Here is a 16,620-nt window from a genome sequence, read left to right on the forward strand (position 1 = left end):
AGGGTAAATTGGCTCCGTTACTTGATGTTGCACTAATTGAAGCAATAGAACAACCCGTTGTACTTGCAATGACTAGCTGCAAAATTATGTTTGCCAAACAATTGAACGAAATATTTATGTGCAACACTCAAGCTACAAGGATTAACACAAATCCAAATACAGAAATTGCAGCTACACTAAGGAGAATGTATTTTACTTTCTTAAGATAGTAATTCTTTAGTTCTTCAATAAGCAGTATTGCAATATTAAACAAGTACTGTTTGTTTTGTACAAGATTTTGGGAATTGCATGGAGGATGAGCAATCAAATAATGTTGGAGATGCCAATATTTGTTGGCAGGCTACTCCTGTATTTTGTTGGCATGTAATGAAGAAATAGGTATAATTATGTAATACTTATCCCATAAGTGGAACATTTTGTTTAATCGCTCTACTATCATGGTTTACAAATGATGTAATGAGAAATTTATCAAAATCATGCTTTGTGAAACATGTTTAATCAGTCTACTAATATGTTTTTATGAATTTATAGTTACTTAGACCAATATTATTTTATCAAAGTTGAGAATTTGATTACCACAAACATAAAACTGTAAGTAGAATGATAACTTCAAACAGGTGACTTAAAATAATAATCAACATCCGTTACAATTTCAAATTCTTAGAAATATATCAATTTTACTGGAAAATATGAAGAAATCGAAAGATGTCTCTTCGTTGCATTCAGATAGAAACTAGACATGTAATCAAATGCATGCTTTGAAATTACTCTAAACAAATACTACGAAGGTGAAATTGCCAATATACTGAAAGGTTAGAATCTGACCAACAGTGAGATTGTTATCCCTTGTGAATTTATCCCAGCCCTTTGCAAACCTGCAACATTTCTTCATTTTCCGAACATCAACATTCCAAAGTGTTTCACCTACGGATAAGAAAACTGTAGTACGTCTACCCCATTTTGCATAAAAAGTTCTCATCCACCTTGGAATATACTGCATAAATGGAAAAATTCGATATGAGTAAATAGATAAGATTTGGTATTTAAAAATTTTATATGATATAAAGTATACCACTCCATGACCACGCTGATCAACAAGAGAAAGTAACAATCGAACTCTGAAAGTATTGTCTTGATCAGGAACTAAGGCATCATGGTCTGAAATTTAAGATTGTTAGGTAATTGTTAAAATAATTTGAAGAAGACAGAGTATCATTTTATTGAGAAACTGCAGAACTGATGGTACAACTTTTATACTAACCTTCTTCTACATCATCATCTCCTTCCGCTTGAATCATCATTTCCATTTCATTATTTTCTGAAGAACAGATGCACTATGTAAAATTAAATGAATCAGGAAACATAGATTATGCTATATGTTCCAAAGTAAAAGTATATATACCTTGAAGAATATTTTCATCATCTGATATGATAATAACAACATCATTTACAGGAGGATACATGAAATCCTCAAAGCGGAAATATTTTTCTATATCGCGGAAGTGGTTCATGCACTGGTAATCAAATACTGTGATGGCAAATGTAGAGTTTCCCAAGTACTTAAAGAAAATTACAAAGTTCTCATCGATATCATACTTCCCAAAGAATCGACGAAGCCCATAAATTTTACAGGTTCTAGGACAGTACTTGAATTTTGAACGATATCCACCTCCAAGTTCAATGTTTATAACATCACTAATGGTATCACCGTGAACATCTGAGAACATTTTCGGAAGTTCCTGAATGAGTAAAAAATGCAATTAACATATAATCATTCATATATCTCATTGGTAAATGTACAAGGTATTACCAATTCAGCTTCTTCAAGGACATAATGGCTGATAAATTTGAAAAAAATTGATCTTGAGTTCTGTAAAGACACATCTGTTGTATACGAAATTTCAGAACTCAAATATTTTGGTAATTGGAAGAAAGTTAAATGCAATTAAGGTCAATATACCTAAACTTGATCCTGTTGCACCTAAAGTTGCTTTATCAATAAAATGGTAGAGGAAGTTCCTACATAATAAATTACAAAAAATCATAATACCTCAGTGTACAACACATGCAGACATTTTTTTGCAATAATTTTACTTACAAGTTTGCCTTGCTCGAAGTGTGATGGATAATTGAGACATATGAAGTTTATTTCCCTATCTTGACTTTCCATCTGCAAAGAACAAATTGGAACAATAAGTCTGTGCCTGAAACCCTAGATATGTTATAAGTTGAAACAATTGTGCTACAAGCATTGTAACTATAATATGAGAAAAGGAATCGAGAAAAAGGAACACAAATTCGATTAAGACACAATAATTTAAGATCTGTGTATAAGAAGATTGGAGTATGAAGGTTGAATGAGAGTAATAAACCGTGAGTTTAGATTATATCTCAGTTGAAATTTTGAGTAATTAATTAGGTGGTTGAGGAATTAAAAAATGCAAAATAAGTAACATCTTTAATTTACATAAATGAATTAGTTGGGGTTACAAAACCGAGTTAATTAACAACATTAAGGTAATGAATTTAAAGTTAAAAATATAATATATAATTTAATGTCAAATAAACAATTCGAAACAAAATAAAGGTTCAAAGAATATATTTACTCCTGGATAGTATTAATGTTATAAACGCCGCAGCAATGCGGGCAAAAATCCTAATGTTCTATATTTTGGCCTTCCAAAAAAAATTTCTGGTTCCCCTATAACTACACTGGTGGAAGTCGCCGCGTGCAGGTTGGGCAATCCATCTTTATATCCATCCACTTAAGTAAGCAATGTGAATGGAAGACATGTTCACATGGCGTTACCTGCACATATAGGTTCGGACAACGTTAGTTACACAGGGAGTGCCTAGCTACCTTTTAGCCTTAAACATTTTTAATTCGCTAAATTTTACATAGCCTTAAACTTCAAGCTGAAAGCTGTCCAAAAGTACCATGCAAAAATCTGGATGTTGAGTGAAATCAATGGGCGTCATGCAAATGACACAGTCACTGGCATGATTTACATCCTGATCCGGCCGTTTATGATAATTATATTTTAGTGGAAACATCTGCATGAGGATCTATGAAAGAAAAAGATCAAAGTTAGGATATGATTTTCATAATTTGATGAAAAAAATTACGAAGCCATGGTTTACAGAAGACAAAAGTTGCAAGCAACAATGAAAAAGAGCATTATACAGACAGGACTCATGAATAAATTGACACAATACTACACTCTAAAAAACATATCACGATTCCCTGCCTAAATGTTAAACAACATATTATAATTTACATCAAGGTTTTTTGAAAAACACAAGCGATTTAGAGTGATGTCTTATCACATCGATATGAGAAATCCTAAGTATGAAATTGATTGTGGTTCCTCATTTATTTAAGAATCCTTAAGCATTATAGTTATTGCAGCTCCTCAGAATATTGGTTGGCACTCTCTTTACAACAATATACAGGGATTAGGCATTCTCTACCTTGATTTTATATAAAAATAACAGGGAAGAGTTACATAAACTAATTAACAAAATAGAGAAGGGTTGCACGAACTAATATATGGTGAAAAGTTACATCAAACCTGCCAAAAAATGAAGAATCGACATCCAAGATAGTGCTGCAGAAGAAGAATGTTTGCTTGCAACCCAGCAAAACCCACCAAATAGATGCACCAACTCCTGTCAGGCTTAATGTGCATGAAGTTGCGGGGACATCCAAAGATATATAAAGGAATTGCAAGCCGAGTTACACTCATTCCAATAATGTAACTAGGCTGTAGTGGCTTTCTTGGGTCACGAAAAACATTTGTGGCGATCTGAGGTATCCAGTAGGAGTGCACAACCAGAGTAATAACTGGAAGGAATTTAGGGAACTCATATGTGCACAGAATAACTCCCAAAAGGATACCACCTGCAAAACGTAAACCATAAAGATGTGTGAGTGTGAAGTAGCACTACTTCCCTACTAAGAATAAATATCCATAACTTTTATTCCACAAAAAAGTTATACGCCATCAAATGTTTTTATCAGAAATCTTATTTTACAAGTACACAAATGCTTTTCTTTCAAATGCAGAAGAAGAGTATAGCTTAGGATTGCAACTGTTCTGGAGCAGAACTGGCAACCGTATATATCCTCTCAAAAGAATCATGATTATGTTTTCTGGTATAATAATATCTTCTGTTACTAGAATGAACCTTACATATACTGCCAAACACTACAACAGCACAACGTTGCACAAGCTCATTCAATAAAATGATCATAATCTTAGCATTGCATGTACGAATATCAGAACACGTAATCCAAGTAACAGAGATACATGTTAGATTGGTGAAGCAATTCAAAATTTAAAATTGAAAAAGGTATCTTCCTATGCAGAGTGGCCCGAGATTCAGGTATAAGTGCATTCATAGTGATAAATGTTCAATGTGAATCTCAAGTTATGAATTTCAAAACTCCAGTCAAACACATGCATTAAAGTTAGTTTTTAGAGAAATTTAACAATTATTAGATGACTAGTTTAACTAAAAGAAAGGTTAACAATGAGTAACTGAAGTCCCGTAGTTGCTAAATCTCATTGATATAGTCCCAAGTTCTACAGCTTATCACGGTCCTGCTGCTGCATATGATATGCCAGTGTGCCACAAGTAACAGGGTAAATTACGTGATAAGGAACTATACAATGGCAAATAACATTACTATTAATTTGTGATAACAATTAGTGATGTGAGATACTTTAATCAACAATTTACTATCAAGTATCATATGGCCAAAAACAACATTCAATTCAAATTGTTATGATAATTACCGAGTAATGTGGATTGGAGATATTGTAATCATCTTTGTATCCAGATTCTCCTGCTTTTTCTCTGCAATATAATTATACATATATCAGTACTGAGCATGCTATAAGATTTATAACTGGAGTCACGGGTGCAAATCATATCAGTACGTGTAGGCTACTGCTCGAAGTAGTCGTAAGGGCCATATATAATCCCCTTCTATTTTGATTGTTGCACCCCAGACTTTATGTTCATCTTCAAACACCTTATAGAATATAACCATCCCCTGCTACATCAAGATTAAATCAACAATAGCGTAATGCAAACATCCTAGTTAGGCTAAACATGCAAGATGATAATGTAAACTGAAGTAAACAAGTATGGTGCCTACCCAATAGAAGAAAACTATAAAAAATTAAACAGTTACAGATGAAATCACTAGGCAAAAACTTCAGCCACAGAAATCAAGCTAGGATCTCATTTTTAACCAAATCAATCAGACAGTTGTTACTCCTCAGTCAGTTGGTATCCCCTAATTAAATGAAAAGGTTTTATCACAGAGAGAGGGGAGAACGAATAATAGAATTACTTCCGATTGGTCGTCCATTGATAAGATCATGGACTTGGGCCCATAATATTTTGTACCAAAGCCTTTCAACATGGAAGAGCCATAAAATCATAACAAGAAAAGCTTGACATCTAATCCAGTAAACAAAACACACAAAGTTTGACAAACTGAATCACAAGGTATAGGAGTTGATGCAGGCTTTTACGGAAACTCAACATAAAGAGGCAAACAGCGGAGCAGTAATTAATAGTGATCAGAAAACAAGAAGAAAAAAGGAGAGGCTCTTATATTTCCACTTAACAGGTGAGGCCCAAGTAAGGATCTAAATATTCTAACTTAAAGAACCTAAAGTTTTGTGCAATATATTCAAATCATAGTAGTCCTCGGTTCTGCCTTCCAATCAGCAGAAACCAATCCACTAGGCGATCTAGCCAATTCAAAGCAACGTAGATCTGTTGAAGATTTTCAGAAGTAACAATCCTTGTTGAAAGTGGTAGCTTGGTTTGCAAAGGTCAATAAGTCTGCTCCTCTATTGCAAAACCATCTCTATCTTGTAACACCATGAACCTGGCTTGATCTTGTAAAGAGAAACAGCAGCCTATTAATATACTTCCATACAGGGACCAACAGGGTTTTTTGCAGCAACTAAGAATGACAAATCTGAAAACAACGTTAACTTAGGATTGAAAGTGGAAAAATGAATCTACAGACCACAAGCCGGGTTTGTTTAAATTGCAACAGTAACTAGTCTTCTTTTAGCCACCAATACAAGATACCAAGTTTTGAACTGGAACAGAGGAAGTGGAATGCAAGCTCTTTCTCTAGGTGGGCTGCATTCACAACGCAAATATTTGGCAAGCAAAAGGAATATCATAAATTCATAATCATGAGCTTAAAATCAAATTTCAGATTTTTTCACCCCCTTCATTCAGTTTAAAAAAGGTTCCAAAATTCAGCACGGTTCGCGCTGAAATTAGTTCAAAGAAAGAATAAAGACGTCATACACAACTCCAAAATACCCCTTATAGGATACTACTGAAACTTAAATTGGACTAATTTCCTAGTTAATTCAGCCGTAGTTGTTTATGTTCAAAGCCCCCACGCGGGGTAAAACACGTGGATGCATAATAAATTTAAATTCATGCACAAACTTTTGGACTTCTATTATCGCAACAATTCCTTTTCAGAACGTCACTGATGACGTTGTCAGGGTTCCGTTTACTTTCACATTGGATTTCGCATGACATTATTGCATCAGACAACATGCATCCATTTTAAGAATCATAAAGATTCAGACGAATCAAACATATTACCTTAACATGATATACCCCTTTACTTGTTGTTGGGGTACTGATCAATTCGAGGACAGAGTCACTGCTGGACTTTCTTATTATAGGATTGCTTTCTGTGGGATTCATTAAGCGCCAAGATCCTGCATATAAGATGCCATTAAAAACAACTATACATTGAGATCTAAAACCAAAGTTTCCAAAAGAGTTAATATGAACATACGGTAACTCGAGACCTTGTGTGATGACGTGCAATTACTGTGTGCAGACATGCATACAACGTATAGACTATAGTAGTATAGCACTTAATACAACACAGAAAGAACTGAAATGCTAAAGACTTGGGGAACATCCTCAAATTTGTGCACTCCAATTCTCTGCTTAACGCCTAATTGACCTAACAAAAAACCACCATTTTTTTTTGTTATTAAGTCCTACAATCTCCACTATTACCACAGTCCTCCACAAATGCAATACAACTACAAAGAAATTATTCAAAAATAAGCACTCAAACACACAAAATTGACAAAAAATATCATGAAGTAGCTGTAATAAACCTTCAACTGAACATTCATTTTAAACAGCAGCTGATCAATATATAGTCAGAAAACGATAACTACATAATCCAAAAAAAAACAAGTGCAAAAACCAGCCAACCTGCATACTTTCCGGTAATGTTCCAATCAAAAGGTGATGTGGTTGCCACTGCAAAAAAACATCAAGCCAATAATTACTAAACCACAACATACCGGCCCTAATCAAGCCTCATCAAATAAAACTTAAATTGTCAAGCAACATCAAAGATCATCAAAAACACAATCTTTACTAACAAATTAAAACATAAACTAACCTGATCGTCGGTTGAATGAGTAGTATTTCTTATTGATTGCACCGCAGTGGCAAGAGGGGCAAAGAGAACTAAAACAACAGATAAACTTAGGAAAACTCTAATCAAGACAGTTGTGAAATGTAAATTTGTGATCACAGAGTCCATTTTGTAAAGTGAATTGAAATGAAATGTGGTTCTTATCAGGTGTGTGCTAGATTGTAGTAGCAGTAGTAAAGAGTAAGAAATGTTTCAACAACATAACCCCTTTACTAGCTAGTGTAACATTATAAGCATGCAGTTTCTTGACACGTATAGACATAGCTAAAAAAGCTTACGCATACAGAGGTGCATGTCTATCTTTTAAGAAATAGTGGTAGTTTGTTCTACCGTTTATGGAGTTACCGACTTAAAATTTGTGTGTTCTTTGTTGGAGAATGTTTTGTTTAGATTTTATACTTTATGAAAGGGAAAAATCAAAAAAATAAGCCACCCCACCAAAGTAAAATTTTTTAAATCTTAATTTTTTAAATCTTAATGTGTACATAAAAGGTTTGGTTATTTTTGCTCCTACATATATATTAATAATTTTCTTTAACTTGTTTCATTTTTATTTTATTCAAAATTATAGTTTTGAAAATATTGTTAAATAAATTTGTAATCATTTACAAATCAAATATTATATAATATTGATATGTAAATTATATAGCCTTTCTTTTATATTTTCACATATTTTTTGAATATTAGATTAGAGGTTTAAAATAATGTAACTGAAAAAATTGAACTTTTTTATTAATTTGATTTTTTTCCCTTCATAAATAAATTCTAAATTGTTTATCTTTTTAAAGTATCTCTAAAATTTAATCAAAGTTATAATAAGTTAGTATAAATATATTTAAAATACTCTCTCTATTTATAAATGTTTGAAAATAGTTATAGATCGAGGGAGAACGAGAAAGATAGGGGAAGGACAGAGAGGCGGTGAGAGGGAGAGAAGTTAAAAAAATGGAATGGGAAGATGAAAATGATATTTTTGCAATTTAATTGTTTGTGTGTTTAAAAAGATAGTAAATTTGCAAGATTTTAAGTAAGGTAGTAAAGTTGCAAATAAATATCCAAAAGTTGGTATATTTGTCAAATTTTTTATATTTTAAAATCTAAAAACACTTTGATGGAACACAATAATACAACATACAAACGGTAACATTTGATATTGACTCACCTTACTTAATTGCAATAGTATTAGATTGGCTGCAGACACATTATATTGTTGAGTATCCAACAACGAAAGCAAAATTCAAAGCGAAATAAACAAGAACAAGAAAATAAACGACAATAACACAAGACAAAGATTTACGTGGTTCACAAATTCATAGTTCACAAGCCGCACTAATTATGTATTGATCTCTCACAATTTGTTGTGTTATGATTTTACAATAACATGAGTATTTATAAGAGAAGAAATTAGTTCTAAATCAAAATTATAGTCCAAATCTGAAAAGTAGACTAATCCATAAACTAATCTGAATAGTTTATTTTCATGGGTTTAATTAATAGTCTCCACAAACCCAACAATCTCCCACTTGGAGTCTGGCCAATCTTCACTTCACTCTTGTAAGTCTAGTAAAATTAATTATTCAATCAATAACTCTAACTAGTGCAGCGCCTTCTCATCAATCAATTCTGAAGGTCAGTTAAAGTTACGCAAAGCTTCAACTTTTCATTCATAACCACCTTAGTCAACATATCTGCAGGATTCTTTGAACAAAGAATTTCATCAAGAAAATGTATCATTGCTTATCAACTCTCTTGTAAAGTGATATTTCAGTTGAATATGCCTCGTCCTAGCATGAAACGCGGGATTCTTCGCAAGATGAATAGCACTCTGACTATCGCTATACAAAGCACTGTCCGCCTTATTCTTGCCCAACTCCTCAAGAAAATTCTTCAACCAAATCATCTCCTTGCTAGCTTCAGAGATATCCATATATTCTGCTTATGTGGTTGAAAGAGCAACACTCTTTTGAAGTCGAGACATCCAACTAACTGCGGTGTAACCCAAAATGAACATATAACCCCTTGTACTTTTTCTTGTATCCAAACATCCACCCAAATCTGCATCAGAGAACCCTTCCAAGATAACATCTTTATTACTGAAACATAGTACAACCTTGGATGTGCCTTTCAAGTAGCGTAACAACCCACTTGACTGCTTCCCAATGCTCTCTTCCTGGATTAGACATAAATCAGCTAACAAATCCCACTGAATGAGCAATGTTTAGCCTTGTACACGTCCTAGCATACATTAAACTGCCAATTGCAGATGCATAAGGAAATTTAGCCATATATTTCTTGCCTTCATCCGTTTTAGGTGATTGCTTCTTTGTGAGATTAAAGTGACTCGCCAATGGTGTACTTCTGGTCTTCGCATCCTGGACACTGAATTTCTGCAATAGTTTCTCAACATACCTTTTCTTGAGATAATTTTAAAGTACCTTCAGCTCTATCCCTTATAATACTCATAAAGTATCTATTTTGCTGCACCCATATCATTTATCTCAAACTCCTCAGACATCTGTCTCTTTAACGTGTTGATTTCCTTCAGTTTGATCATGCTATCAACATGTCATCAACATAAAACAATAATATGATATAAGATAAATTAAACTGTTTAAAGTAACAACAATGACCATAGCTGTATCCATTCTTCATCATAAAGCTGTCAAACTTCAAGTATCATTGTCTTGGTGCTTGCTTTAAACCATACAAGCTTTCTATAAGCTTGCAGATAAGGTTTTCTTTCCCAGCTACCTGAAATCCCTCTAGCTGAACCATGTAGATCTTCATCAAAATTACCATGTAAGAATGCAGTCTTAACATCTAGTTGCTCTAGATGTAACTCCTATGCAGCCATAATACTTAGCACAATTCTAACTGTAAACATCTTAACAACGGAGAAAATATATCGGTATAGTCAATACCCTTTTTTTGTTGATAACCTTTGACTACTAACCTTGCCTTGTATCTCTTACTGCCATCATGTTCTTCTTGATCCTGAACACCCACTTATTCTATAAAGCCTTCTTTCCTGCTGGTAACTCTGTTAAAGATCAAGTCTCATCTTCTCAAGAGAACTCATCTCCCTCATCCAAGGCTGGTTTCTACTGAACTGAATCATCCACTTGTACTGCCTGAATAATACTGAGGCTCCAGTCCTCGGTCAATAACATAAATATGCTGAAGAGAATATCTTTGTGGTGGCCTCACACTTCTGCTAGATTTACTTACCACAGCATATGGAGTTCTGGAACCCCTGTCATCAATCTCTCTGAACTCCCATTATTTCCTGCAAGATCTGTTTCTGTAATATCTTCAAGCAGTGTCTTTCCTCTTTCTCAGATTGTTCCTTTGTACATCGGAATCGACTACAAGCTTATCCTTATACATTGTATTCTCAATATAAGTAACATCTCTACTTCTAACGACCTCTTAGTCGAGTTCATCCTAGAAACGGTACCCATATCATCTGGATAACCAATGAAGATACACTTCTTTGCTTTCGGATCAAGCTTGTCCATGTCAGAATATTTACACGCACATAAAAAAACACAACCAAAAATTCGCAAGTGTGAAAGATTTACCTCTTTTTCCTGCCACTCTTCTTTAGGAATCTTGAACCCCAAAGGACTTGAAAGTCCTCTATTTATGAGATACGTTTTTGTGCTAACTGCATCTGCCCAAAACATTTGGCAACCCTGCATGTAATCTCATACTCTTGGCACTCTCATTCAAGGTTCTATTCATGGCTCTGCAACACCATTCTGATGTGGTGTCTATGCAATAGTTGTAATCATTCTAATCCCAAATTTCGCGCAATAACTTTTAAACGCATCACTACTGTATTCACCACCATTATCTGACATCAAACTCTTCACCTTCAAACCGGTCTGATTTTCAACTTCAGTCTTCCATTTCTTGAAAGTAGAAAACGCTTCTGATTTATTCTTCAAAAAATAAACTCATACCTTTCTAGTGGAATCATCAATGAAAATGACATAGTATCGAGATCCGCCCAATGACACATCTGTTGGACCATATACATCTGTATGAACTAACTCTAACTTCTTAGCCTTGGGGGTCCTCCCTGATTTTGCAAAAGTAACATGTTTCTGCTTTCCAAGAACACATGGCTCACAGAATCCAACTTCCACATTCTTCAACTCTGGAATCTTCCCCTTCGAAGTTAACAACTTCATACATTTTTCACTCATATGACCAAGCCTTTGATGCCACAAAGTTGAAGACTCAATCTCATCAGCAACTGCATTTGCTTCATAGCTAAATTGTTCAACAATGTATAAAGTCCCCGTTTTCTCTCCACGAGCAATAACTAGATTCCCCTTTATACCTCCCACTGTTCGTTTCCGAAAGTAACTCGATACCCTTCGTTATCTAACTAACCCACAAATAACAACATCTTCTTCAGTCCAGGAATGTACCTTACATCTTTCAACATCCATCTAGTTCCCAAAGAGGTTCTGAGATTAATATCTCCCATGCCCGCAATATCCAAAGTCTCATCATCAGCAAGACGAACTTTACCAAAATTTTCAACTCTGAAATTTAACGTTAAATCCTTGCAAAGGTAGCATGGAATGATGCACCAGAATCCATAACCCATGATTCTCAACCGAACAATCAACACAACAAATCAAAGTATCGTCATCCACCACTTCTTCAACTACGTTAGCTGAATTATCCTTTTTACTTTTTCCTTTAGGGGCCACGGGAGCCGTGCACTGATTCCTGAAGTGGCCCTTCTTCTGACAATTTCAACGAACAATATCCTTGCGATCTTTGGATTGTCCTCTCTTCTGTGACTCGATCTGCTACGACTTATTTCTGCCCCCTTTTTGAACTTTCGGCCTTACTCTCAGCACTCAATAAGGAACCTAAAACGACTCTCCTGAGTTTCTCCTACGAATATATTTTCCAATAATTGAATCTCGAACTCCATCAAAAGTCATCTTACCGCTCCCAGATGAATTATTTATAGTAGTGACAAATCCCGACCAACTGTCTGATAATGAGGATGCCAACAGCAAGGCCTGTACTTCAACATCGAATTTAATATCCATCGATGTCAATCTTGCTAGGATAGAATTAAATTCATTCACACGATCAGCAACACAATCGCCTTCATTCAATCTAGTGGCAACTAACAAGCGAATCAAATACACCTTATTTGAAGCAGACGGCTTCTCATACATGTTGGAAAAAACCTTGATCAAACCATAAGTTGTCGTTTTCTTGACGATATTGTAAGCAACGTTCTTCGCCAAAGTCAGCCTGACAACCCCAGAGTCTGCATGTCCAAAAGCTTCCAGTCTTCATCCTTCATTGAAGTTGGTTTCTTCTCTTGCAGCGGTTCGTGTAGTTTTTTCTGATACAATCCTAAATTTGCATCTTCCAAAACCCATAATCTTTGCCATCAAATTTGTCAATCTTTACCTTCTCGTCTTCTGTCATCGCTCCCACTCGCCTGAAAACCTAGGCTCTTATACCAGTTGTTGAGTATTCAACAACGAAAGCAAAACCCAAAGCGAATGAATAAGAACGAGAAAATAAACGACAATCACACAAGACAAAAATTTACGTGGTTCGGAAATTCCTACTCCACAAGCTGCACTAATTTTGTATTGATCTCTCACAATTTGTTGTATTATGATTTTATAATTACATGAGTATTTATAAGAAAAGAAATTAGGCCTAAATCAAAATTCTAGTCCAAATCTGAAAAGTAGACTAATTTATAAACTAATCTGAATCTGAATAATCTATTTTCATGGATTTAAAATAGACCCCGCAAAACCAACATATATAAATACTCCCTCTGTCCCTCCCATTTGTTTACACTTTCTTTTTTGGATGTCCCTTCCAATTGTTTACATTTCAAAATTTTCGAAAAATAGTAAAGTTTTTATAATTTTAAAAATAACTACATCCACTACTTCCCTCCACTTATCCACTTTATAAATAATATTAATCGGTCCCACTACTTTACTCATTTTTTCAACTTTTCTCCACTACTTTATCATTTTTCTTAAACTCCGCGCTCAACCCAAATGTAAACATTTGAGAGGGACGAAGGGAGTATTTATTTATTTCATTTAACTTTTTTTAATTAGATTCTCCGTCTATTGATGAGCCTTGAGCCTGGAAAGAAAGTACTAGTAGCTTCACAAGTAAGAAAATAAGAAGAATGCAACAAATGGCTACAACCCTCCACATTTATCTCCTTCCGGTAGTTTCTAGTGCTGGCTATAGATCACTTTAACCCGTTTGCAGCTCTGCCACATATAAGCGTTGTTTCGAAACTTGGACCTTTTTTTGCTTGATATTCTCCGCTTTCTCTCTAAAAATTCTGATCTCCCTGTAACCGCTTTCTCAAGTGCTGCACGACCATCATAAGCCCTGTATGTGATTTGTTTCATCCTCAATTCTTTAACTTCCTTGGTTGCAACCTAGAATTTGTAGTGGTGATTTGAAATAGTAGTAAGTAGTAATATACCAAGAATATTATGGCTTCCATTTATGTTATGATGCAACAACCTTATATAATCCGTTATAGCTTCTTTTGTGTCGAGAATATGCCCTCCCAAGGTACAGATTCGAGTCACTGGTTCTGAAGGACTATTGCCACTGATCTTTTTTACTTCCCTGGCTTGGTTGATTTTCTTATGAAGCTGTCTTTCCTTTACCAAGTTCTTACATCCATGTTGTCTTCCTTTGTGCAACTTCACAACCTAATTTTACATAACATGAAGACGAATAGCGTTTTAGATATTGAACTTAAATTCAAATTGCAATGAAGTAATGACAGAGATTACTTGTTCATGCATCAAGTCACTATCTTTTCTCTGGCGTGCTCGTTTGGAAATGTATAGTTCATAGAGAGATTGTTTTAATTCCTCGATTTCCTTCACTTTCCACTCAATCTTTTGTCTTGTGTTGAACCGTGTATATGCTGCTTCAGTATATGTGGAGAAGCATTCTTTTTATGGTCTAGCTTGACTAGATTTAGCTGTCAGGAATGCAGAAAAAGATATATCCAATCAAACAAAATCTATACTATGAGAGTCGTTAAAGAGTATAAGATCATGTTGGGGCCTTCCTCTACCACATTAAGGTTTTAGAGAGACTAGTTACAATTTTGTTCAAAAGTAGGCTTGTACCTTCAGCATATGTAGCTTCTGGATGATCTCCAGTTCCTCCTGCCACAGTTTTCTAAATGCCTCTGGACTTTCCGGAATCTTGAAATTATTACTCTTCTTTTCTATTGCTTGATAATACATTCTGACAGGTTTTTCGTCTTTATATTCACAATTAGACAAGCCTGTCTGTATTTCAGCATTCATCATACCATCTCCGAAGCATTCAATCTAAATGTTGGTTATGCTTTTAGTTACAAATTCAATTGCAGTTGGACGAATTTGAAATTTAAATTTAAAGAGTGAGTATGAAAGAATAATTTTTTTTCAATATTCATCACTCCGGGCTCCAACCAATCTGTACTTGTAAATTTTAACATTCATCTAGTAATTTGTTTGTATATAATCATACAATTAGCTGAGTCTTGAAAGACAATCACGCATGATGCATGACAAACTTTGTGCATACTACTTCAACTACTAAACCAAAATTAAGAAAATAATTAATATAAGATGCTAGAAAGGGTTTCTTCTAATACATTGAAATTTTAGAGCGACGGTTGCTTAACGGATAGCAAATGTACCTTGAGTTTTTGTAGCTTCTCGGTGATATCCTGTTCCACTCGCCACAATTTTGTATAGATCTTTCTACTTTAGTCAACTATTGTAGTTTGATTTCATTCACCAATATTGAATAGTTTAATGTCAAATGTGTTGAGAAAATTTTTAATTTGTTTGAGAATGTCATCGCTGTCATTTCATTTCATTCATATATATTCTTCTAATGATATTACAACCATTTATCGCGTATAATGTCTTTCATGTCATTTTAATTTAATTATGCCAAGGACAAAAAAATTATGAAGCCTTTTTTACGCAAGAAAAAAATGTCCCCAAGTACAACATGAATTCATAATTTATTTTAATATTGATGTAGTGTATACTGAAGCTAAAAAAGTTTCCAAATCTTCTCTTAGTTAGAGAAGCATTCGATGGGGAAGAGAAATTACTCCCTCATTTCCCATTTCCGGTGGGTTGTTTATATTGGGAAAACCAGGAATCGGTATGTATTTTTAGATTCCCGTATAACATGATTTTCTAAATAATTTTAAATATTTTTTTTTAAATAAAAATATAATGTTTAAACTTTTATACAGAAAAAGAAAATTCTAAAAATAAAATATAGAACTATATTTTATAGTAGCCTTAAAATGCTTAGCATGACGAAAAAGTATGTAAGAATTCAGTGGGACAGGAGAAATATTATTAGGGATTATCCGTGGAGGATTGGAGATGGAAACGATGTCAAAGTTAATCTTGAAGATCCTTGGCTGCCATGGCCTTTAAATTTTAAAGTGGTTGACAAACTTTACTTCCTACATACACTCTATGTAGTGGATCTGAAACGTGGAAATGTGGATTGTTTTATAAGAATTCACTTCAGCAAGGAGAATGCTGATTTAGTTAGTATGCTGATTTAATAGGAGAAATTTAGGTACTGCTGATTTAGTATGCTAAATTGAACAGCTAAAAATGTACAGAAACAACAAAATAATTATGGATACAAGTGTTTGCAACTGCTTTTTTAAATTCGTAGGCTCAACAGAATTAGTTAAAGTGCAACTGTTACAAATGAGACAGTCTCTTTTATCTTAGCAAATGAGACAGGCTGTAACTGAATGAGACAGATACTATATATTCAGTAGAATGTAAGTTGCAGAAATATAAACATGCAATGCTGGAAATATGTTAATGCAAGAACACCAAATCTTTTCACTTGGTTCGGCCCCTATACCTAGTCTATGGCCTACATCCAAGTCCCCATGCCAACTAGCATAGAGAATGTATTATATCCACTTAAATAAAGTACTTACAAACTTTTCTTGATTACAATCTTGGCCCTGAATGAAAGAACCATTTCCCTAGCACACAGCTACCTAGCACACAGCTACT

At 34.3% G+C, this 16,620-nt stretch overlaps 2 protein-coding genes and 1 long non-coding RNA gene across 4 annotated transcripts; all 3 read right to left on the reverse strand.

Moving 5' to 3' along the window:
* Positions 1-725: 725 nt before the first annotated feature.
* On the reverse strand, positions 726-1,381 carry LOC141704744 (B3 domain-containing protein REM20-like). Its single transcript, XM_074507929.1, has 3 exons — positions 1,262-1,381; positions 1,073-1,158; positions 726-994 (listed from the first exon to the last, which is right to left on the reverse strand). Exons 1-3 carry the CDS (start codon positions 1,305-1,307, stop codon positions 770-772), a joined length of 357 nt encoding a protein of 118 aa, XP_074364030.1. The 5' UTR covers positions 1,308-1,381; the 3' UTR covers positions 726-769.
* Positions 1,382-1,482: 101 nt separating this feature from the next.
* On the reverse strand, positions 1,483-2,728 carry LOC141704745 (uncharacterized). Of its 2 annotated transcripts, XR_012568062.1 has the most exons (5): positions 2,607-2,728; positions 2,099-2,170; positions 1,961-2,019; positions 1,811-1,884; positions 1,483-1,739 (listed from the first exon to the last, which is right to left on the reverse strand). It is a non-coding gene; the product is annotated as an uncharacterized LOC141704745 (long non-coding RNA). The 2 variants fall into 2 exon arrangements; XR_012568061.1 differs by lacking the exon at positions 2,607-2,728 and having other exon boundaries at positions 2,099-2,262.
* Positions 2,729-4,551: 1,823 nt separating this feature from the next.
* Positions 4,552-9,443, reverse strand: LOC141704741 (transmembrane E3 ubiquitin-protein ligase FLY2-like). The gene is made up of 7 exons (XM_074507924.1): positions 9,295-9,443; positions 7,481-7,548; positions 7,288-7,335; positions 6,655-6,773; positions 4,944-5,059; positions 4,800-4,860; positions 4,552-4,610 (listed from the first exon to the last, which is right to left on the reverse strand). The coding sequence occupies exons 1-7, from the start codon at positions 9,441-9,443 to the stop codon at positions 4,587-4,589; spliced, it is 585 nt and encodes a 194-aa protein (XP_074364025.1). The 3' UTR covers positions 4,552-4,586.
* Positions 9,444-16,620: the final 7,177 nt, after the last annotated feature.

Source organism: Apium graveolens, unplaced genomic scaffold (assembly GCF_009905375.1).
Source record: "Apium graveolens cultivar Ventura unplaced genomic scaffold, ASM990537v1 ctg8206, whole genome shotgun sequence".
Taxonomy (NCBI): Eukaryota; Viridiplantae; Streptophyta; class Magnoliopsida; order Apiales; family Apiaceae; genus Apium; species Apium graveolens.